We start from the raw sequence: 24,986 nt of genomic DNA on the forward strand, positions 1-24,986 counted from the left end.
TTTGGTTTCAGAAAAAATTGAGCGTAGTCGCATAACCAAATGAGACAAACCGTTGTTTAGACAACTGGTTCTTTAAATTGAATCTAAAATCTCAGATACGACAGGTAAGTTTTCGAGAATATTCAAAAGTTGAAAAACGGTTCAAAAAAATCAAAAATTTAGGTGTAGCCTCTTATGCAGGGAAAAATTTGGGCGTAGCCTCTCATGCAGGGAACTTTTCAAATCTTCTATTCATTGAAATCAAAAACTCGATTTGAGAGGGGTAGTTTTCGAGAAAATTTTTTTAAAAAATCAAAAATATTGGTGAAACTTTCCCCCAGAGACTTTTGCGAAGGCTATAGACCGAGGGGTTAAGTAAAAAGAGACTCTAGAGGTATGCAGGCAAGCAGGAGAGTAGTCGCTCTTGCATTTGATACCCTTTTAAAAATCGGTGAAGTTCCTCAGAAAAACTGAAATTTTTCCAATAAATTTGGAACTAATTTTCCATAACGAAAAAAAAAACAAGAAAATTCAATGAACCGATTGGTAAACATACTACCAACTTGAAAAGTTGGACGGGAGTGTTAAAACTGTGTTTCCCTTGAACGATCAAAAATAAGGTCACCATGCCAATAAAAAATCGGCCGAAATAAATTGGACTGAGGAATTTTATTAAGCGAACCAAAGAAATTTACAAAGAAATACAAAGTCAAGGCAAGTAAAGTTACAAATTGTATGAGTAAATCAAACACTCAAAATAACATTAAAGAAACATTCGTTCAGCAACAAAACTATTCCAAGATGTGACAACTAAGCCGACAACGGATAAGCAGACAAAATAATTGGCCGACTATTTTATTTGAGACAGAATATTTCCTGTTTGAAAAAAAAACGTGATGGTCAGATTCGAACCCAGGACCTTTGCCATCCCAGCCATATTCGTTACCTCCAGGCTAAACCGGCCGGGAAAGCATAGAATTTTGAATTCATTATGAATCATATACAAGTGATTCTGTTAAACAAGTTGTTGACCCGAAAAAGTCTATATTCCTGTTCGATAACGCTTGCTAATTGCAAGCATAAAGAATAATTCCAACTGATATCGTACAAAAATTTGACAAATTATGCTCTCTGCTTACAAATTACACAAACCAAAATTACACATTTTCCCGAGCATGAAAATTCTCAATTGGCTCGTAGCATTTCGCCCTTATTTAATGAAACATAAGGTGGCGGCCAAATCAACCTGATCGGTTCATCAAAACAAAACCTGTTCGTTTTGGGAATATGGTCAATTTCAGCCTCAACAGTTTATTTTTTTATAGCTTAAAGAACAAAAAAGGTTTCTGACATAATGTCATGCCAACTATGGAAAAGATATTTGTCGATCAATTTAGATCCATCCTGCTGATTAAAATATCAGCAAACGTTTTTTCACAACCACGTGGCTTACTAAATTAGATTTTATAGCGATTGAACTCTATAACAACAAATGAAGCCGCTTAAAATCAAATTTGTTCGTGAATATATTTCAAGACTTTTTCATGTTGTCGTCTCAAGCAAAATTGTTGTCGTCTCAAGCATGGGTATTACAGCAACTTGAAATATAGCTAAACCATCGAGCTCTCGGGAACTAAGCCGACAAACAGACGGCGATAATCCGAAAAAGCACAAAATAGCTAGTTTGCAAAAAAAGAACCCGACCGGATTCGAAACGCAAAGCTTTGCCATGTCAAGCAGTTGTTTTTACCTTTACGCCAGATACGCCGGATTGTTGATTGAATTTGGATTTTAAAATAACCAAGCGGTACAAAAGCCGAAAAAATCTGAGCAGAAACCCTTCATGTCGAAAAAAATTCAGAAAAAATTCTAAATTTAAAAATAAATGTGAAGTCCCTTTTTCCGTCAGAGCACACACACGCGCACTAATTTTTTTCGGCCGTAACGACGCAATAAGAGTCCACTAAGTCGATATTAATTAGACCTAAATTTATTAAGCCGATAAAAAATACGAAAAGCGAAATTTGAACAAATCGAGCTGGCTAAATTACAAGCAATGTGAAAAACAAATTTTTGATTCGGCCGGATTTCTAAAATGCTGCAACAACTGCAGTTAAAATTGCTTTTAGCTAATATAAACTATTCTTAGATGTGGCAACTAAAGCCGACAAAGCATAAGCAGACAAATAATAGGTCAAAATTTTTTGAACCGGAACAATTACCGTTTGAAAAAAAAATGGTCCCGGTCAGATTCGAATCCAGGACCTTTGCCATCTCAGGCGTATTCGTTACAACCAGGCTAAGCGTACAAGAGGCACTACAAATTTTGAATTCATTATGAGCCAAAGTACAACCAGTTAAATGATTTTTGAGGACAAAGTTGTTTACGGGAAAAAAGTCTAGTACCCAATTGCAATACCCTTGCAATAATACTTTAATAATTAAGAATCAAAGATGTGGTTTCATATGAGCCCCGCTTCATCTAATACTATAATCCCCCGACCTGAGAAGCACTTCCAGTAATGCTCGCATCCACTTCATCGCCTTCATTCACGCCCTCCATCATCCTCAAGTGACTTTTCACACTTTGTTCGTCCTTTTCATCCTGATCTCCGAGCAACTTCCTCAGTTCAATAAAGTGCACACTTCCCTCACTGGTCAAAACACACAACGAATCACTTCCACAGTCGAAAGTCACCGACTTGATTTTATGGCCTCCAAAAAGCCCTTTGTCTTCTTCCTTCTGCAACACTACACACTCCAATTGGGGCAGTTTGTACAACAGAATATCATTAGTCTCCGAAACGCAGAGCAGCACAGATGAAACAACGTTATTCGACTGCTGTGTCGAGAAGATTGGACTCTCGCCTATATTCAGACTCCATACTGGCAATAACAATGCATGTTTAATCACTCCTTGCGTGAACTGTTGATTGCATTGCATTTTTAGAACATTCTGATGCTTTTGTGCCGTGCTCATACTTCCTCGAAAATGAAACGAGTTGAAAACTTTTTCCAAAACAAACACGTAAACTGTCGAATATGTTTCCTTTGAAGCAATGACGTATAGATAGGGTTCATTTCCATGCAGCTCCAGTAGAATATGAGTGATTGTTGATCCGTATTGTATCGGAAACGCTTGCATGAGACGGGCATCCAGTAAATTGTAGAGCTTGTTCGGTGCTCCTGACTGCTCATTGGCAGAACTCAATGCTTCTGCGTCGTAGACATTTGCTGTGTTCAGGTTCGCTAAGAAATCTAAGCAAAGGTTGAGAAAAAATATGACAAGAACCAACGGAGATATTGAATAGCCCATGGTTATCAAACCGAAGACTCGAATAATAAGCTTGAAATGTTTGTATATCTACGCTTGACAGTACCAGCCGCATTTAGGTCAAAAGCACGCCACGTTTCCAATTAATCGATTAGCAGCTATCTAGCTATTACTCGCGAAAGAACCCGATCAGCTATATATCCTATTTCATTTTTATAATACAACATGAGTACCCACCTGCGTAGTTGAGATGATCCGCTGGTCCTCCCATATCTGCGTCCATCATCTCCGGACTCTGAGCCAGTTCTATCTCCATCTGGATGCCATTGGCACCATCGTCATTCAGTTCCCCAAACATCATCATCTCCTCTGTTATTGTTGAGTGCATAGGGTGGGTGGCCGAGGACGCAGAGGCGATCTCAGAGGCGAAGTTTGAGTACTTGTCGTCCATCACCTGAGATCATAAAACAGTTCAGATAGTTTTATACAACAAACAAATTACGAATATTTATTGAACAACGTTAAAATAATCATACACCAATCGCAGAAAAATTTTAAATGAATATCCTTTTTAAGGTCTCTTAAGGTAACCATTTTGACTTTAAACACAACCAAATACCTCTGACAGCTGGATAAATACCTAGTTAGTGGACTCCTCGGCGAAACTTCGGCAAATTACAATAAGAAACAATTCAGAGCACTGCATACTAACCAACAAGTTAGTGTGGTCCGGATGCATCTGGAACAAGGCATTCTTTGCCGCTCGCATATCGGTCACGTCCACTTTATACACCAGCAGACAAGTCTCATTATTAACTCCGTTGTTACTCCAGAAGTCCGCAACCGAACTATTCTTTGGATCCCAAACTTTACACCCGACAACCACCAGGCATCCAAACGGAGACGGGTTGTTTCCTCCAAAGCCAGAAAGCGCTAAGGATGTCACTTGAACTGGTGCCTGCTGTTTGCCAGTTTGAAATGAATCTTCAGGAGGGAAAGTGACTGTTGGCGTGTCTGATGAATCCACAATTGTGATTGTGTGGCTTTGTTTGCCCTTTGCCGATTGCGTCGATTCACCTCCTTGTGTGTTTAGTAAAGTAGAAATAGCATTTGTGTCTGTCGTTACCTCTTCCATGAAGAATGAGGGTAGGCTGACTGAAGTTCCCCAATGGTCTGCATTGGCTGTAATAACAGATTATGTAAGTATATTTTTTACCGATCTACTTTTTTTCAATTAATTGGAACCACCCTCAAATATTTTTCTGCATATGTCGTAATTTTTAATTTTCGTTCACAAATTCGACGCCCATTTCGAAATTTTAGCGGCGTTTGTACAGATACGTTGTTTCTTGTTTATCCTAGTTTTTATCGTTTGTCCATCCTTACTTGTAGTTCCATGTGTTGCTCCTCCTCCTCCCGAGGTGATTTTGGGAGCAAACATGTTCGCAATCAGCTCATCCCCAGTGTCCACAGAAAAATTGAAGTAGAGTTTGGGCACTGCACAGCAGTTCCACACGTGTACAGATCCATCTACACTCGAGGTGCTCAGAAGAAAAGGGTGATTACTGCAGCTCACTACTGACATCTTTTTGTCATCACAGCTGCGCACTGCCGGGCTAAAAAAAACTCATTTGTCGTAAATTTAGTAGCAAAACTACCCATAGCTCAAATATTTAACTATATCTAAAACAAACCTAGCCTAGGTGCAATTATACGAAGTGAAATCACAATACGGTGAAAAAAATCTCATTCCATGGTGTAACGAAATGCATATGTGACTCCAAAACAACAATTGCCAGTTGATCGTAACTCGATCGTATTGTCAAAATTTTTTTTTAGTTGAAAAACGGTCAAAACTACTAGAAAAAAATTTGAAATAGAAGCGAAGGCGAGCTTCTCAGCACTTGCGTTACAACACAAACAAAGAATAGTAACTATCCGATAGAAATCAAGATAAAAATTCAAACAACTCATAAATTTGTTTCGAAGGATGTTTAATTTGAGGAAAACATGTCAAGAAACACAAGAATCGTCAAGAAGCACATTTCACTATCGTTCAATAATCATTCAAAATCACTGAACAAGCGGCAACTAAGCCAACAATACTTGGGTAGACGCCAGTTATGCAAAAAAACAAAATGCTGTCATAGGCAACTTAGAGCTATAAAATTTGGAATTTTGCGGCCCATTCAACCTGGAACTCCCAACACCATCAAAAACAAAAGACCAACGGTGGTCCCACAATTCAAAGCTTCCCCAAAAAAAAACAGTTTCAATACATTTCGAAGAAAAACAAGGTCCGGCTCGGACTCAAGCCCTGAACATTATGTTCTGAAGGCGTACACTTTACCTCTATACCGAGTGAGAAGGTTCCTGAAAATCTTTGTGGTTCCATAGAAAGTAAGGCTAATTTCTTTCTCGCAAGCAGGGCATATCAAAATACTATTGCTATTGCAATATATTGCAATTTGTATATTGCAATATTCTATTTTGAAAAATTATCATAAGCAATATATTGATATTTATCCTGCAATATATTGCAATATTTTGCAATACTTAAATTGATGACTCAAGCAGCGTTTAGGTTAAATGCACGTAATTTTCCCGCCATTTATAATGATTATCGGAAAAATATGCTGCCTGCTAATCTGGAAACGCAACTTTTTCTTCATTACAATCATAAATTTTGGGACATTAATACCGTGAAAGAATGTGTTGACAAAAACAATTTTTAATAGTTGTTTCCAATTCATTGTTTTTTGCATTTTTCTTCTCGGAAGTATTGCAATATATTGCAATATTATATTGCAAATGTGAAAAAAAACAATATTTTATTGCCAAAAAACTCGGAAAGCAATAATATTGCAATAGTATTTTGATATGCCCTGCTCGCAAGTGAAAAAATCGGAATTGATGGTTTTGCGTTAGTACTCTGTATACGGTCCTTCGAAAGCTTTCTGAAACCTCCAGATATCATGGTTAGAAGCAGCTCGCTCAGCTTAAAAATGAGCAATAAAGTCAAAAAATCTACGTTATATTACTTTGTTCTTAAAACACAAAAACGGAGCTTCCCGCCACAAGAGACAGCAAGCTACCCGACAAAAAAAGACGCGAAACCCATTTTTTAAACATGGAGAAAAGAATACCACCATATCCATACGTTTGTTTCAATTGGCATAGGCTCATTTTGAGGAAAACAGGACAATTGAGACAACTACCAATGATATTGGCGACGAAAAAACTTACGAAGCGGTAACTAATTCGGAAATATTTCGGCAAAACCAGTTGGGCCGAAAAAAATGTCATAAAAACCCTGAGCTATCAAACATTTTAAGCAGCGGAAATCTATTGCACCTATACACACATGTACATTAACAAAAATTTATTTCACTGTTAAACGAACAATATGAAATGACTAAGCCACTAAACTTTTACACCCTATACAGAAATTGTTCGCGCTTAAATTAATGACGTCATTATAGCGCGAAAGTGAAAAAGCTAAAATTAGATTTGCTTAGACAAAAGGCCTTGAAAAACTACTGGTTTGTCCGATTAAGGTCAGTTTGCCATCAAAATGTTTATAGATTTTTGAGATTGTTGAAAACCGTATTGCTAAAATGCTAACCGAAAATGGAAAACTGATTGTTGTCATATATTACTTACTCTTCATATTATCTGTTAAGTTGCCGATAATTTACAGATTTTGAAGCAGGTTTTTGTAGATCTTACAGGATACGAGAGTGCGGCACATTTTGGTCCGCCGACCCGGACCCGATATTCCGGACGATATTCCAGAGGATTTTCAGGACGATATTCTGGACAGTACGACCCAATTGGCCGAAAGTGACCAATTAGCCGAAATTTTTCCAGAGACGACCCAATTGGCCGAAAGTGACCAATTAGCCGAAATTTTTCCAGAGACGACCCAATTGGCCGAAAGTGACCAATTAGCCGAAATTTTTCCAGAGACGACCCAATTGGCCGAAAGTGACCAATTAGCCGAAATTTTTCCAGAGACGACCCAATTGGCCGAAAGTGACCAATTAGCCGAAATTTTTCCAGAGACGACCCAATTGGCCGAAATTGTGCAATTAGCCGAAAATTGTTCAAACACGACCCAATTGGCCGAAATTGTGCAATTAGCCGAAATTTGTCCAAAAAAACGACGCGATTGGCCGAAATTGTGCAATTAGCTGAAAGTTGCCCTAAAGTATCCCAAGTGGCCGAAAATGTCCAATTATCCGATATTTGTCCAAACACGACCCAATTGGCCGAAATTGTGCAATTAGCCGAAAGTTGCCCTGAAGTATCCGAATTGGCAAAAATTGTCCAATTAGTCGACATTTGTCCAAACTTGACCCAATTGGCAGAAATTGTGCAATAGCCGAAAGTGGCCCTTCAGTTATCCTGATTGTGGATTGTGGACACCCATTTTTTCTCGACACTCGAAGTTTTCTGTGGAATTTGGATTCTACCGGTGAACGCCTCTACAAAACTTGTAAGACTAAAAAACCAAAACTTTATCCATTTGTGCTAACTTGCTGATTTGATGCTTTAAATTCTGATGCGAGGTTTTTTGATGGCAAAATCGTAGCCCCCAATTTTTCTCTATACCAAAACCCGATCAGAAAATTTTTTGTGGGTTTAGGAAAAAACCGGCCTCATAAACCTTAATTACGTTATCCTAACACCGTGTTTCTAAGCTCAACACCGTATCGAAAAAAAAAGGGCAAAAATTTTGAAAAAAAAAAATTGAAAATTTTTGATTTTTTTTTTTCCAAAAATTTTAAAGTTTTGCAAATTATTCAGCAAAGCGCCTAGTTTCATAATAATTTAATTTAAACGACCGACTCGAGTTTTTTTGCCCCAAGTGTTGGACTTAAAAAAAAAAAAAATCAAAATTTCGCAAACGCATCAGGTTATTGTTGGAACTTGAACCGTTGGGTGAAAACGTGGAAAAAAAAAAATTTTCGAAAAAAAAAAAATTCGAAAAAAAAAAAAAAATTTTGGAAAATTTTCGAAAAAAATCCGAAATTTTCGAAAAAAAAAAAATCTGAAAAAACGCCGGGTTTATTCTTGAAACGTGGTGCAGCTAACTAAACTAGTTCAATTGGATAAAATTAGCCGTAGTCCAGACCCGTAGCGTATTATTAAGCAAATCGTCTTACCTTTTGCTACAACCTTGTTAGCTCAGGGTGTTGCGGGAGGTCAGGTCGCGGTTTGCTTGATTCCCTCCCTCTTAAGTTGATTTAAATCACTAAATGTTCATACTAGCTGCTAGCTCGCTGCACCACGCTTTGAAAAAACTGTCCCCCGCTTCGCAAAAGCGTGTATCTCAATCGTGCTTAGCCATTCCCGGGTTAAGTTTCAACCATAACGCAGTGAACGTTCGTAAAACTTGTCAGTATCAACTTGATCACTATCTCTTAAACCGAACCGACATTGTTATTTGGCACGACGCTGTTAATAACTCTATTAGTCGACACCGTAGTAATAACTTTAACGCACTAACTCCTAACGTGCTTAAGAAGGTTCTTTTAAACTATAAACGTAATATTTATGCAATCGTTTACTGTAAACGTGTAGGCACGGAAGATATATATAGTAAGTTGAAAGAGTCAGGTATATTAGTTATTAACATAGTAACAGACCTGATATCTAGAAGGAAGCAGAACCTCACTGAGTTAGGACAAAAATACTTAGAACTACACCAGGATCCCTCTCTAGAACTGAAAACGTTTACGATCCTTAGGCGTTATAGCAAGAATTTGAAGTATATTATTTCCAAGAAAAATACTCCTAAGCCAGGAAAACGCAAGCGGCAAGCTAATCGAAACAGAAGAAATGCTGAGCAGCACTAGGAAATAAATAAATTGCTTCTCTAAGGTGTGATATTGTTTAATGAGTCAGAATATAATTTATCAATACTAAATATAAGGTCTTAAATTAATTATTGCCTTTTTTTTTCTCTCAAACTGAGCAGTTGAGCGGTTGAGTAGAAGTGAACAAGTTTAAAAGTAATCAAAATGACAGAACAAATTGAGTTAAAATATCGTCGATTGATGAATGGTCGAACATCACTAGAAAATGAGCTTTCCGTAGTTCACAGTCGCATAACTGAGAGTTTAGAGGGACCAATTCGGAAAACAAAAATAAACGCCTTAATTGAATCTTGCAAGAGTATTCTCGAAAAAGCATTAGCTAAAAATGATGAACTTGTGATATTAGCTAATAAAACCGATAACCATAGCAAATTATTAACGGAGTTGGCTGCATGGTGGGATAGGATAGTTAAAGTTAACGATGAAGTAACTGGTAAGGCTCGCGCTCATATGGAATCTAATCAAGCTTCAGAGGTCTGCGTCAGTGAAACTAGTCGATCAAAAGTTTCATCAAAATCGGCAAAATCCGGGTCGAGTAAGCAAAGCTCAATGAAATCATTGACCCCCAGTGAGCGCCGCAAAGAGCTGCTCCTAGCGAAGATGAAGCGAGAAGAGTTGGAAAAACAACATGAAGCAACCTTAAGACTGAAACAACAGGAAGCCATCATCGAAGAGCAACAGCATTTGATTGAGATGGAACGAAAACAACAAGAAATTAAATTTGAAATTGACCGTAAAGAGCAAGAACATCGTTTACGAATCGAAAAAAGTCGGCTTGAAATGGAACGATTAAGCGAAGAAAATCGTATTAAAGTAGCTGAAGCAAAAATGGTTGAAACTGAATACCTCGAAGAGTCTGAAATAGATCAGCATCTCGAGCTGGCGTCTTCGGTTGATCGTCGTTCTGACAGGGTAAACGATTGGGTTGATCATGCATTAGAAAACCAAAAAGGACCCAAGATAGTTCCGTCTTCTTCAAAGTTTGAAAACTGTATAAATATAGAAAGTGGTTCGCATCAACACAGAAATGTGTCCACAGCGGAAGCTTCACCTCGACGATCGTTGCCGAATCGGACTTTTGATTGTGATCAACAATGTTATCCCTATCAACCAACCGTCTCCTTCAGCGATGGCGATGAAATCAAACACGCTGTATCCACTAATCCTGATCACGAAACGCAGTCGTTGCTTATTTCCAATAACGCTACACTTTGCGAAAACAATACATCATCATTTTTTAATCCAGCTGGAACAGCAGCTACCAATACTCCGGTATGCTGTTACTTCTCTGTACCTCATCCTTCGTCGTCCATTCAACATATCCCCGTCAACAACTTCAATAACGATTCCCGAGTTGTTGGAAACATGCCCGCCATCTCCAATCAATACTCTGGATACACCCCTCATGCAATTGTGTCACAACCACCTGCAAATTTAATCTGCAGAAATCAAAACTTGCTATCACATAACGTGTATAGCAACCCTGCGTCAGTGAACAATCCGTTTAGCGGACAGTCTGCCGTTATTAGTCAGCCCAATTTGCCACTAATGTCACAGTGGACACCCGCAGTCACCCAATGTATCACTGGGGTAACAAGTGATGGTAACACAAACCCATCAGTTGGTGGTTTTTCATCCGTAACGCCAATATCTCAGCAACAATTCCCCCACGTATCAAGTGGTGGTACCGTTTACTATGGGTTTCCCAATCACGACGCATCGGCTGAAAACACTTACATATATCAGCAGCAACCTTTTGCAGCTGATCCTAGCAACACATTGCCGTCGTTGCAACCAGTTCCCCAACCGCAAGCCGTGACACTGAATGACTTAGTCCAAGCTCTGTCAGTCTCAAAGAAGGATCCCCTTCCAGAATGGAAGCTGGCCCAGTACGATGGCAACCCGCTCCAATGGCACGAATGGTTTGGCCAATTTTGCAGTACTGTAGACGCAGCGTCCCTAAGTGATGATGTGAAGTTGACTTATTTAAAAACATTAGTCACGGGAAAAGCTAAGTCAGCCATAGCAGAGTTCGCATACAGTGGAAGAATGTATAAAGATGCTCTGAAAACTCTAGAAAGAAAGTTTGGCCAGCCACAAAACGTAATTACGGCCCACCTTGATAAGTTGTCCAGTTTCCCGCAGCTTCGAATGCACAACTCTGAGAACATCATTAGCTTCTCGATGACCATTTCAAGTCTAGTGGCTGTCTTTAGGTCTCTTGATTATGAAGAAGATTTGAAAAGCGTCTCTTTGTTAAATCAAGCTCTTTCGAAAATTCCACCAAACATGAGAGAATCGTGGTCACTTTTTGTCGTGAAACGTAATTGGTCACGCCCCAACCTAATTGACTTTAACAATTGGTTAAAAGATAAAGCAGAAGCTCATGAGCAAATGAAAAATATGCCTGGAAAACCCAAAGTCGAAGAGCCATCCAAAACTAAAGCTGTAACGAGAGTTTTTGCCTCGACAAGTACAGTTGAGAAAAAGTTTGAATATCCTTCTTGTATCCTCTGCAAGGGGAAACATGCCTTGTGGAAGTGTTCTGTGTTTAAGGAGAAAACTCCAACACAACGTGCGAAATTCTCTGCGGAAAATAAATTGTGCTTCTCCTGCTTACAAGGGAACCACGCATTCCGGCAATGTCCCCGAGCAAAGAAATGCACCAAACCAGGTTGCACTAGCACCCATAATGTACTTCTCCATGGGGCTGAACGTGTTTTTCCTAGTCGAAATCCGGAAAAAAATGATAGCCATACAAGATCCAACGCTGGTCAACCAAGATCTAATGCAGAGCCGGATAAAGCGAGCACAAACGCTGATCGAAAATCATTCAGCAAGAATATACCAAACGCAAGTTCGAATCATGCAGACATTAATCCCGTTCCGTTGGATGTAAGTTGCGCAATCTCGAACGACCAATCGTCAATCATAACATCGAAAGGGTTACTCCCCATAATCAAACTCCAAGTTTCCACCGATTTCCAGAGTGCTGATTGTTTAACATTGTGTGACTCAGCATCTAGTCATTCCTGGATATCGGCTAAATTAGTCAAATGTCTGAATCTCTCAGGAAGAGATTTGGATCTCACAGTAAATGGCATTAACACAACGACTGTTGTTAAAACGAAACAAGTTCAGATGAAGGTATCTTCTAACTTCGATGGATTCGAATACATATTCGAATTAACCGCATTTGTCAAGGATGAACTTAAAGTCGGTACCGATACCGTCAACATCCCTGCATTACAGAGCAAGTATCCGTACCTTGCTCCCATCAAACCAATTGTGTATAGCTACGCCGATGTAGACTTAATAATTGGTCAAGACTCCTTCCATGCTATTCGGCCTGAGGAGTATTTCAAGAGTGAGGCCGATCCAAACAAATCGCCCGTCGCGGTTCGCCTTCCAATAGGCTGGGTCTTGAGCGGCCCAATGCCGACATCTACTGGTTTCCTTTCTACTTGTTTCAAGTGCAATACGGATGATACCGAACTAGCTTGTCAAATCAAACGCTGGTATGAAATAGAGTCATACGGAGCCTACAAACAGGTCGATTCCCGTTCAGCCGAAGACAAAAGGGCGGCTAAAACACTTGATTCCTCCACCGTCCACGATGGATCAAGATACGCTGTAGGTATGCTTTGGGCAGAAGAATCTATCATGTTACCAGATAATTACTATTCCTCTTTGGTTCAGTTAAAATCGTTGGAGAAACGTTTAGCGAAAGATCCTCACTTAAGGGATCAATACTCAAAAACTATCGAAGATGATTTGAGTAAAGGATACGTGATTCAAGTTCCTCCCCATAATTTTTCGAACCGCAGCATACGCGAGTGGTATCTTCCTCACCATCCCGTGGTGAACCCAAACAAACCTGGTAAAGTGAGGCGTGTCCTTAACGGAGCGTCTAAATTCCACGGTACGTCATTGAACAAATCGTTGCTAGTAGGACCCGACCTACTGCAGAACCTTGTGTTCGTTCTCCTCCGTTTTCGTCAACATCATTTTGCCGTATCGGCTGACATTGAAGGGATGTTCCTACAAGTCGGCGTCCTTCCAGAGGACCAACCATCTCTTCGTTTTCTGTGGCGGGAGGACCCCACAGCCGATGTGGTTGTACACCAGTACACCAGACATATATTTGGAGCAAGAGATTCGCCAACGTGTGCAAATTATGCATTGCAACGGACTGCAACGGATAATCAGGCGATGTTCCCTGACGCAGCGTCCGCAGTTCTAGAGAAATTTTATATGGACGACTACCTTGACTCCTTTGAGGACCCTGATGTTGCATTTAAAATGAGTCAAGAGTTGATTACTCTGTTAGCTCTAGGTGGTTTTAAATTAACTAAGTTCATAAGTAACGTAACTAAAATTAATAAAGAGTTAAACCCGCCCCAAAGCGCGCCGCAACAGGAAAGTAAAAATATTGTAACTTGTGGGGATAATTCTTCTCATGTTCTTGGTCTGAAGTGGGACCATATTGACGACACTTTGGTCGTAAGCCGTGGTGTCAATCGTGAACTTAAAAATTCGATAACACAGCGAACAGTGTTAAGTTTTGTTTCTTCCGTTTTCGACCCCATAGGTCTCGTAGCGCCCTATACCGTAAGAGCGCGATTATTGTTGAAAGAAATCTGGCGCATTCATGGTCAACAATGGGATGATCAGCTACCCGTTGATATCAAGACAAAATTTCTTGCCTGGCACTCTGGTTTGCCATCTCTAGGGAAAATGAGTATAAAGCGCAGCTACTTCTCCGGACCAGTCGATTGGGTTGAGTTACACATGTTCGGTGACAGCTCAGAAGAAGTTTTTTGTGCTGTAGCTTTTCTTCGCGCCCGTGTGAAAACTTCACTCGAAACACAAGTTGCCTTCGTCTTTGGAAAAGCAAGAGTGGCGCCCATGAAAGCGCTTTCCATACCGAAGCTTGAACTGCAGGCCGCGTTACTCGCTACCCGCTTGAAGGAAGATGTCCTCAAAGCTCTAACCATTCCTGTGTCAAACACGTTCATGTGGACTGACAGCACCACTGTGCTCCAGTGGTTAAACTCAGGTAGTAAGCAACCCACGTTCGTGGCAAACCGGATTGGAGAGATTCTAGAAAGTACGACCGTAGACCAGTGGTTTCATGTCTTAAGTGGAGACAACCCTGCTGATACGGGAACCAGAGGAATCTCAGCGGAGTCCTTAAAAACAAGCAGCTGGGTGAACGGGCCAAGTCTGCTGCAAAGTGGCGAGTGGCCTTTCAAGCCGAGCATAGAAATACTTAAGAAAATCCGCCTGGCTGGTCCCGCTTGTGACCTCAATGAAGGCTTACAGCAAGCCTCTAATTTTTCAAACGTTGCACTAAATCAAAAACAACCCATTTTATTTGATTGGCAAAAGTTCAGCTCGTTTCGTAAACTCCAGCGAGTGGTTGCCTTCATGCTCAGACTTAGTCCGAAACACCGGCACTACCGCACTAAAGTCAAGGAAATAATCGATCCGGTTGAATTAGAAACCGCCAAACAACGACTTTTGATGATTTCCCAAAAGGAATCTTTTGAAGCGGAATATTTACTCCTATCCTGCAACAAAACCGTCAAAAAGTCTAGTCGTATTGCACAGTATGCACCGTTTATGGGTCCTGCATTCCTCATTCGTTCAACTGGGCGAATTCGCCGCCTAGTTGAAACTGAATATGACACAAAACACCCTATAATCCTTGATGGAAGGCATTCTTTGGTGAAATTGTTCGTAAGTGATATTCATTATCGCTATCAGCACCAGTTCTTAGACTACCTGCGAGCTGTAATTCACTTAGAGTTCGCAATCTTGAACCTTCGCTCTTTATTGAAGTCCATTGAAGTCCACTGCCTTATATGTAGGAAGCGCAAAGCCAAAACTGTCACACCTATGATGGCAGAGCTTCCAGTTGAAAGGCTTGGTTACCGCCAGCCTCCCTTCACAAACTGTGGTGTTGATTACTTTGGACCCTTTTACGTCTCAATCAGGAGGAGTTCTGAAAAACGATGGTGCTTCCTTTTTACATGTATGACCACCAGAGCTGTACATATTGAGATTGTCTCATCCATGGACACGAGTTCGTGTGTAATGGGAATCGAAAGATTCATTGCCCGTCGCGGCACTCCATCAGTCATTTGGTCTGATAACGGCACCAATTTTGTGGGAGCCGAGAAAGAACTCTTAAAATGTATTCAGTCATGGAACGATCAAGCACCCCCAGAGCTGGCGAAAAAAGGTATTAAGTGGAAATTTAACCCCCCGGCAGCCCCGCATCACGGTGGTTCTTGGGAACGCCTCGTTCGGTGTTGTAAAAGGGTATTCTACGCAATAATAGGAAGTAGAAAGCTCACTCCCGAAGTCCTTGAAACAACTTTCTGTCTTGTAGAACAATCACTGAACGCTCGACCTATAACATCAGTAAGTGCAAGTCCGGATGGTTTCGAGGTGTTAACTCCTAATCATTTTTTGTTAGGCCGAAATGGTACTAGCTTTCCTTCTCTCTCTTTCCAGGAGCACTTCGACCATCGAAAGCAATATATCCGAGCGCAAAGCTACGCCAACGCAATTTGGAGTCGTTGGCTGCGAGATTATGTGCCAGCACTAAATAAACGCAGTAAGTGGCACTCCGATAGTGACGTTATTTTAAAAACAGGGGATTTAGTGTGGATTGTTGACGAACGCAGCCCAAGGGGACACTACCCTCTGGCTCGTATAAAAACCCTTAATTACGGAAAAGACAACATAGCCCGATCCGCCGTAGTTACCACCCGCTCCGGGGAGCTAACTCGACCGGCCGTAAAACTCGCACCCGTTTTTGCTCCTTTGGGCGCGGAAGATGTTCGCGCTTAAATTAATGACGTCATTATAGCGCGAAAGTGAAAAAGCTAAAATTAGATTTGCTTAGACAAAAGGCCTTGAAAAACTACTGGTTTGTCCGATTAAGGTCAGTTTGCCATCAAAATGTTTATAGATTTTTGAGATTGTTGAAAACCGTATTGCTAAAATGCTAACCGAAAATGGAAAACTGATTGTTGTCATATATTACTTACTCTTCATATTATCTGTTAAGTTGCCGATAATTTACAGATTTTGAAGCAGGTTTTTGTAGATCTTACAGGATACGAGAGTGCGGCACAGAAATGAAAAAGCAGAAACAGACCAAATCTAAATAACAACCGGCATTAAAAACTTTTCAACACCGAGGCAAAGCTGCAATTCGCTAATACAAGCCACAAAAATGGCCCTAAAATAGTCAAAATGAAAAAAAAAGAAAAGAAAAGCTGAAACTAATGAAAACTCTGATACGTGACGAAATCGAACCACGACCTCGAGATTACGATTCTCAAGTCCTAAAATCTTTGCCATGGGCGCCCGTTAGGAATCAAACACTAGCCACCAATATGCCAGATACAAAGATATAAAGCTAAAGCATTAAAAATAGACCAGATACAATGCTAATGCAGCAAAAATAAACTGATATAAGGTCATTGCTACAAAAGTGCCACCAAATAAGCACTTTCATTTGCGACTAGAAAGAGAAAAAAGTTATCTTCGTAATATGACACTGCGCTCCGGTGGTGGAAAAATTTAGAGTCTACAAAATGCAGACATGATTGAATTTCATCTGTTGTGAGCGAAATAACAGACTTGACCAGATGATTCAAGTGATTTTGTTAAACAAGCTTGTTGCTAATTGTAAGCTTTATTAAGTGTTGCCTTCAAACATCGATAAACACAGAGGCGAAGCGGAGCTTCGCATCACTTGCGATACCACAGAAATAGCATTGTAAGCACAGGAAAAGACAGAAGAGCCAAATAAATCGTCGAACTTTTTGAAGAAAACACAACTAGAAAAAAAATTCAAAATGTTGCCTAAAAAGATGTTTTAATTGCGGTAAACACGTCCAGAAACACTTTCAACGATGTGTAAGGAAAATTCAAAAAAAAAATTGAGCACAAAAAAATAGTTGTCATGAACAACTTTGAACTGTAAATTCTATTCTGAGATTTTAAACGTTTTGTGCGATCAGAAGGTTACCTCAAACGACCCAAAATTAATTAATAAGCCGAAATCATTACGGCCGAAAAATTTTTTCAAGTTCAATTTTTCTTAGCAAAAAAAAAGAAATCATACGAATTCAAGGCTAGTAGAATACAATACTAAATTGCAGGAGTAAATGATACCATAAAAAGGAACTACAACAAACTGAATGCAGCAAAAAATTCCAAGACGAGGCAACTAAGCCGACAAAACATAAACAGACCAATAGTAAGCCGACAGTTTCTTGAAACAGATACTTTCCAGTGTGAAAAAAAATAGTTGCTGGCCAGATTCGAACTCAGAACTTTTGCCGTCCCAGGCATATTTGTTACATGCAGACGATGTGTGCCGGAGAAGCTTAGAAATTTGGATTCATTATGAACGAATAGACCAAGTGATTCTGTTAAACAAATTGTTAACCAGAAAAAAAGTTTTGTTGTTTTACGTGTGAGTATGGCTAAACGCGTATGTTACAATACAAGGTATGAAGAACAAATATGTTTAGAATAATTAGTTTTTTCACCATGCAAAATTTCATTACAACAGACAACGTTAAAATTGTTTTGCAAAACTGAAATTCAAATGTGGAGGAGGGGGAGGTGGAAAAGAGGCTCCGATTTGATAACGCTTGCTAATCGCAAGCGTAATCGTCATTTGCGCACTCAACCAAGAGCTCTAGATTGAAGTACAACCAAGTTTGTAAAGTAATCTGAACACAAACTAACCTGAATGCAACAGTGTTTGCAATGGGCACATTATGGGTTGATTCTCCTTTCAAAAATAGGCAGTTAGGGGAATGTTGTTCATGCTCATTCCACGGCTCATCGCTCGCTTCCCACTTAACCAAATTGATCCTACATTTGAAGCATTGCACTCCGTCTTTTCCATTGTGTGCCCCCTTAGTATGGTAGAAGCCTGCCTTGGCCATTGAGTCTGGTTTGGCCCACTTGTAGGAGTAATGAGGCCAGGTGATAAAAGTGAGTCTCCTCGCATATTCACTGCACATGCCAGCAACATACCTGGTAAACACAAACACTAGCGTGGTCCCAGTTGTAGAGCAAGAAGGTTCCGAACATAGTTATCATTATTTACAAACCTTATTGATCTTTGTTTAACGGAGGCTAAGCAACTGATCATAAGTTTACGGAAAACAGTTCTAGAAGTTTATCACCAAACCCGGGCTATGAAAAGCAGACGACAAAGTAGGAGAGCAAGAATGAGAGAAGTGGACGAAGAGAAGCATTCAAAAAGCGAAAGAATCCAGGCCAGTTATTTTAAGACACCTCGAAATCTTTTGCAGCCCGAATGAACAGTGAAAATTCTTCCATGTGATATACCACTCGACCCCTTACGACGTTTCAGTCAATTTCCAGAAATTACGCAAAAAGGAGTTTTACAAAAAAAGCCCGAATCCAAACAGTGTCCGAAGTATTAAACTTAATGAAAATTATATGGATTCAATAATATTTCATCTCAACGCATCCTCTATTCTTAACTAATTAAAGCCGTTATATTCGCACTGAAGCCAACAGTTAAGTTTTAATGATCTCTAGTAGCCAAGAATCTTTTTCAATTAGATAATGTTGAAACGTATCGGAACTTATAAAATTTTGTGGATATAATAGCAAACATCTCTCCTTATAAACATAGCCAATAGACAGTCGGAAAAGAGTTAATAAGAGCAAGCCAAGAGAAAGAAAATGCTGACTTAACTTTTTGAAAAAATCTCAATTTTCGAATTTCAAGAAACATAGATGCCCTTAAGGCTCTTAGAATTTCTGGAGCAATTTATGATCGACACTTATATGACCAAAGTAACCCAATTTGAGAAAAGTGGATCAATTGGTAAAATTTTATTTACCATTGAAAAAAAAACAAAAAAAAACTCATCACGACCTATATAAAAGTCTGAACTACTGTCATCCAATCTTTAAAATGAGAAAAAAGTTAGCAGACAGTTGGAAAATGTCAATAAGAAGAGTCGGTTGCTGTGTAAGTCGCACAGAATATTCCAGCATATTCTAAAATTCACAAAAAAATTCAAATAGCAACGTTTTTGTTTTTGGCGCGATGAGAGGATCTAAAGGAAAGCCTAGAACTTTGATTGCTAAAATAAATTAGGTACATTTGACAACAGTTTTATACATAAAATGAAAGAAACATAGCCAACAGACGGTGGAAAAGAGGCAATAAACACAAGGAAACAGTAAAAAGTCGTTTTTGAGCAAAACTTCAATTTTCGAACTTCAACGTAAAAAAATTATACGGCCTTGAAGCTCGTTTTAAGCACAATTTATGATTGACACTTTTTCATAAACAAACTCAATTTGAGAAAACTGGTTCAATGGGTAAATTTTTTTGGCTGCAGAGCGTTCACCTTTTTTCGCAGGATTCGGAGCAAATTAAATGAATTGAGCCAAAAAAAAAAGCATATCAATAAATTGATTAAAATGTATGATGCACATCTGTGGTTATTAGAGCATAAAGACTTTTTGTGAAAAAAACAAAGAAAAAAGACCTGTTTAAGAGTTTTCACAGCGTTCGTCTACTCCTAAAACAAAGAATCAAAATTCAAAAAACCGAATTTTACTTGAGTTAAACTACTTATAAATGGATTTATCCGTAAAGTTCAAAACTAACTGTTATAAGCCTATTACCAGCCTGCTCACTCGCTTTATTCGCGAAAATTGGACATCAAAATTCAAACCGGTTTTGCTCGGCACTGGCAAAACTTATTAAAAGTTTTAAGACATCGTTCGAACCACGAATGAATAATTATGATAGAAAAAAATGTATCACAAAAAACTCCCCCTTGACCTAAATAAGTGATAAATTCATTTAACACTTAAGAATTATATTTATCGCATCACAAACAACAGAAAAAAAAGATCTTGATTTTTTCGAACACCTGAATCTACATTAAAAACGCAAGTTTTCATACAGAATTCAACGCAAGGCAAAATATTACAGTAAGAAGCTTCGCAACAGCCAGCCAAAAATGAACTGAAAACGGCATATTGAATTCGATATCTTTTTTGGAAATTTGCTAACAAAAAAGCAATTGTTAACTTTCCGACAACAAAAAAGCTAAGATATCCTTCTCAAACTTTGCAAATACCTTATGAAAAGAGCCAACAAGCAGCTGGTTTTGAATGAACAAAAACTGACAGAAATAACAACTGTAAATTAAGCTTCAGGCTTTAGTTCTGTCAGAGGCGGTAATCTTCTTTTCTGTATTGAATTTAACCTCTTTCGTCTAGATAGGCGTGGTAGGTTGTGTCTGGCTAAGTCAAAATTTGGCTGAGTCAAAACCCAAGCAAGTTAATCAACTCCTCACAATTAACTTTTTATACGAAGAACCACATTCAAAATAGGATTTAAATTCTTTCTTTTTTGACATTCAGAATATTACCGTCCAGCCACACAGTTCAATGAATCAGTTATGTTGTCTTATTAAAATCAGGCAGAGAAAATTTGTAGAAAAGGATATACAAAGGCGAAGCTGTACATTTCAAACAAGCTAAATAAATGGCAAAAAGGATATTTGCATTCAGCAAGATACTTGCATTAAGCAAAAAAGTGAACACCTAGAATACGAAGCTTTTGCTTGGGTAATAAACAAAGCCAACAAACAGTTGGAACAAGGAACACAGAAAAAAATGATTTTTTTTTCAACTTCAATTTTCGAAGAAAAAACATACCACCTTGAAAACATACCACGTTTCATGATGTTTTCATAATTAGCACTTTTTTTATACCACTAGCCCAATTAGAAAAAACTGGATTAATCTGTAATTTTCTATTCCTCAGTGAAACGTTTAAAAAAACCAACTCTCGAACCAAAAAACCAATCGCGTTTTTTTGCGCCGGAAATATATCCAATTGAATTCCAGCTATAACAATGGAAAAGCAAAAACGATTAGACATAAGCATTAGCAATAAATTCCAGCGGTGCTCTGTTTAAATATGATGTCCAAAAACCCTTGTTGATATTGCTTAAGCCGGTTGTTATAGTTAAACTGACTACTCAAAAAAGCGACAAAGCTTGAGGAGAAAACTATTGCACTGGAAACTAGGCGGTCGCTTCTAGGCGAAGAAGCCGGCCGGGACTCTTACTTTAGTTATCTAGTTAAATCCATCGTAACAACGGAAACATCTCTGGGTCAATTACTCGAACATGAAAGTTTGGTAATAAGTTTTTGGCAAGAAGTCGAACGAAACTGCCTATTTCATCAGCTTCACATGTTTTTCATAAATTATATACCAGATAAACTAACCCGCCGACTCCAACATCGTGTGATCCATCCGAATTCGGTTCTTTGCTCACCAACTCCTCGAGACGAAGGAAGAGCTGTCTGGCCGCTTGGTGCAGCGAAGCCAACCTGTCTAATATTGCAAACAAAATTGGCAGCATTGCATAATCAGTGTTCATTGAGGCAAGGTTGATATCAGACCCAGAACTACTGCTTGATGATAATCCAGGAAACGATTCACGATCTTTACTGAATCGAAAAGAATATAAAGACTCCAGAAGTTCCAAAAATTTCTCAACTGGTAGCTTCAATTTCACACTGTGCCACTTAACCTTCTTAGCTAAGTTAGTGAGCTGAGTAGACCCGCTTTCAGCTAGTTTTGAATCATCCGGCAGTTGTTCCATCGACGATTCGATATCCTCCATTACTGAATTGACCGAATTTTTCAAACTCTTCGTAAGCCCAACATAATTCTGCATTCCAGCGAACCATGGTTGTAGAATTTTCGCCTGATATAAAAACCAGTTAATTTTACCGCGATTCAGATAATCATATTGTACAGGGACTTATTTGGAAAAATTATGTTTAAGCCTAAATCTTTTCACAGATGTGCGAGATCTTATGGTGAGCCGCGAAACTCTTGATCACTTAAGTTGAAGTTTATACAACACTCTCGGGCTCTTTTCCACTCCCCACTTCACCGCCCCTCCTCCCACATTTGATTTTCAAGTTTTGAAAATTTATTTAACGCTGCCATAATGCAATGAAATTTTGCACGGTGAACATATGTAATATCACGCAATCAGCCGTTATAACACGTAAAACAACTATGAAAATGGAAATTTTGAAATGGGGAAAGTGGATAAGAGCCCATTCTTTTTCAGATATCCTTTTTCGTTTCAAATTAAATTTGATAAATATTGAGTACTTTGCGATAGATAGCAAGCGACTGTATCAAATAATAATTCAATTGAATTAAAGATAATTTTTTTGCTACTAAATCCGGGTAAAAGAAAAAATTGATTTAAGGAAAAAATTACATGCGATTTAAATTGAACTTAAATATGAACACACTAATTTAAGATATGAAAAAGGCTTTGATTGCTTCAATATTGCGGCTTGTTACATTGTCGGGTCTGATTGCGAGGAAGGTGGAAAGTTGAGAGGGTGGCGAAATAGGTAAACTGGGAGTGTCGTGTGGTCCTCAGGCGGCTGAAGTTGGTTGATGCCGCCCCTGATCCTGTAGTGAAAAAAAAGAAGAATCGGAAGCATCGTTATCGGAAAAGAAAGAAGGATCAATTTGGGACGATGATGAGGAAGAGGAGCTGGATAACTGACTATTGTTTTCGAACTGGTTTTTGCGTTTGTATTTTTAATTTGTTATTTTACCAGTTGTTTTTCATCGGTAATTTCCGAAATCTTCAAATCGGTTGTGTATTAAGCTTCCCATTCCCTGTTTTAATTTGCACTACCCTCACTAATAATCGCTTACAGCAAATACTCTCCACGATTCCAAGTAGCCATGACAAAGTGGGTTATCATCATCGGTAAGGCAAAATAGCTCTCCTTTTTAAATTTTGTTTTTGTACAAGGTTCTTATTGCGTTGTTGCAAAGCGGTTACGTTCTCGGAAGTTCATTTTTTCCATAAATATGCAATCAGTTTCAAGAAGTAGTTGGATCGTTTTCGGGTATTTTTCATGTTCATTAAGCTCTTCGAGTGCAGGATTACCTATAATTGGCAACTGACTTCACTTGAAACGATCTAACAGCATCGACGGAGTGAGCGGCCTAAAGTCCTGAGCATCATCAAAGTTGTAGTGATCGGTCTTCAATTGAGTGTAGCTTCTATCTGTCAAAGCACTGTGTCCATCTCATCTAGCTTGAGTTTTCTTCCATTGCCTATTGCCGTGTGATTTAGCGAATTCGCTGACTTAGCAGCAGCTTCCTACGGATCTCCTAAACTTGGAAGCTCTTGCGCCTATTGTAGTCCAATTGGTACTAAAGTCTCGAACATTATCAGGCAGTAGTATATCTTGTACTCGTCTTGAATTAGTCTTTTCACTTGAATTAGATCTACTGAGATCCACTGAAACTTGTTCCAATATCAGAGAAGATCTGCTTGGGGCATCCTCGTCAAGCAAGGAACCTTCTGATAAAATCTTCGAGCATTCTTCAGTGTCCAAGGCTTTTGAAATATCCAAGCGGATTGCTATAATAGAAAAGCAAATGAAAACCAGTATGTAACGCTTGAGTGCTTGATAGGCTTCCTTAGGATACATTAGTCGGGCTATTTCTATACCAACTTAGGAGAATGGTGGTTGTGGTTTGACTCTCTCACTAGGGTTATTTCCCATAAGCTGATTCAATTCTCTGCTACAAAACCTGAAGCAAGTGATGCAAAACCCTATCACTGCTCGCGCCATCATCTTGATTCGTATGATGCGGTGCTGCTGTCGATTGTGAGCAACAGTGGCATTCAGTCCAGAGTGTAATTGAACAAGGTGACAACGGTGAACCACAGTTTTCGAGAAAATAGTATTCCGAGGTAAGATCATCTGAAATTTCAGTTTCTCATTTAGCTGCTGCAGTAAGTCCACCAATATTTAGCAATCCATCAACATCTATGAAGGATATAGCTGTAATAGACTTCATTTCCGGCTAATGTCTTTGCCGTTTTTAATTTTTTTATTTCATCGTCGAAGTGCTGCCCTTGAACGTCTCGGACAAGAAGGTTCAGTGCAAACTTATGAAGCTGATTCTGATCTTTGGTTTTCTTCTTGAGAAATTTCAAGGCGAACTTTGCAACTAAGGCTCTCACGCGAAGAGCTTCACCGAAATATCCTCATCGTTTAAAATCAAACAACTTCCGACTCTTTTTGTCTATCCGACGTCTAGTCGTCGAATGGCCATTTTGACTCGTTCTTTTATTTGCTTCGAGAATTGTAGCTTATGATGGAATAAAACCTTGATTTCTCTACAACCAAGAGCATCCTGACTATGAAAACTGCAAACTTTGCAGTTCAGTTGTAAGGTGGGTTTTGATGAGTCGGAACGGTTTTCTACTTGTCGGCTGGTAGCATCTGTTGAGCTTTGACAATGCGGTTGGTTACAAGAGTTGTAAACCTGTTTTAGTTGATCTGGTGTTGTTGATAGCATATCTGCCTACAATTGCAATTTTTTTTTATTGATAATGAGTTGCTTTCAATCAATTGAGATGGATCTAGCACGCTTTAGCTGATCAGAGGAATGCGGACGGGCCTGATTGAAACAGCTTTTCGTCATTTTAGGGGGTTGAAATTTGAATTTTTCACTTTGGAAACTTCCGTTGAAGTTCGCCAGATTGTGGCTCTAGTAAAATCGGCTTGAATTTCGTGAAAAAGTCTATTAGAGGCATCTTGATGATTCCCTATTATTGGAACAAGCCAACGAAGCGTGCTGTTAGCCAGTTTGCTTTCGAATTGAGTTTTTTCGGTCGGAAAACTTTGCTCAAAGTTGGCCACCTTTTGGTTACCTTGGTCTCGAACTTATTTTTGACTCTGGTCAG

General features: G+C 39.1%; 1 protein-coding gene across 1 annotated transcript in view; it reads right to left on the bottom strand.

The window, feature by feature from the left end:
• LOC134844966 (baculoviral IAP repeat-containing protein 6-like) overlaps positions 1-24,986 on the bottom strand; it is a 116,384-nt gene that overhangs the window by 89,097 nt on the left and 2,301 nt on the right. Inside the window, exons 2-7 of the mRNA XM_063861794.1 lie at positions 21,466-21,950; positions 17,914-18,207; positions 4,640-4,869; positions 3,966-4,435; positions 3,491-3,707; positions 2,483-3,237 (exon numbers count right to left, since the gene is read on the bottom strand). Of these exons, the coding sequence (XP_063717864.1) occupies positions 2,483-3,237; positions 3,491-3,707; positions 3,966-4,435; positions 4,640-4,869; positions 17,914-18,207; positions 21,466-21,950 (2,451 nt within the window). The remainder of the gene's footprint in view (positions 1-2,482; positions 3,238-3,490; positions 3,708-3,965; positions 4,436-4,639; positions 4,870-17,913; positions 18,208-21,465; positions 21,951-24,986) is intronic.

Source organism: Symsagittifera roscoffensis, chromosome 4 (genome assembly GCF_963678635.1).
Source record: "Symsagittifera roscoffensis chromosome 4, txSymRosc1.1, whole genome shotgun sequence".
Classification (NCBI taxonomy): domain Eukaryota; kingdom Metazoa; phylum Xenacoelomorpha; order Acoela; family Convolutidae; genus Symsagittifera; species Symsagittifera roscoffensis.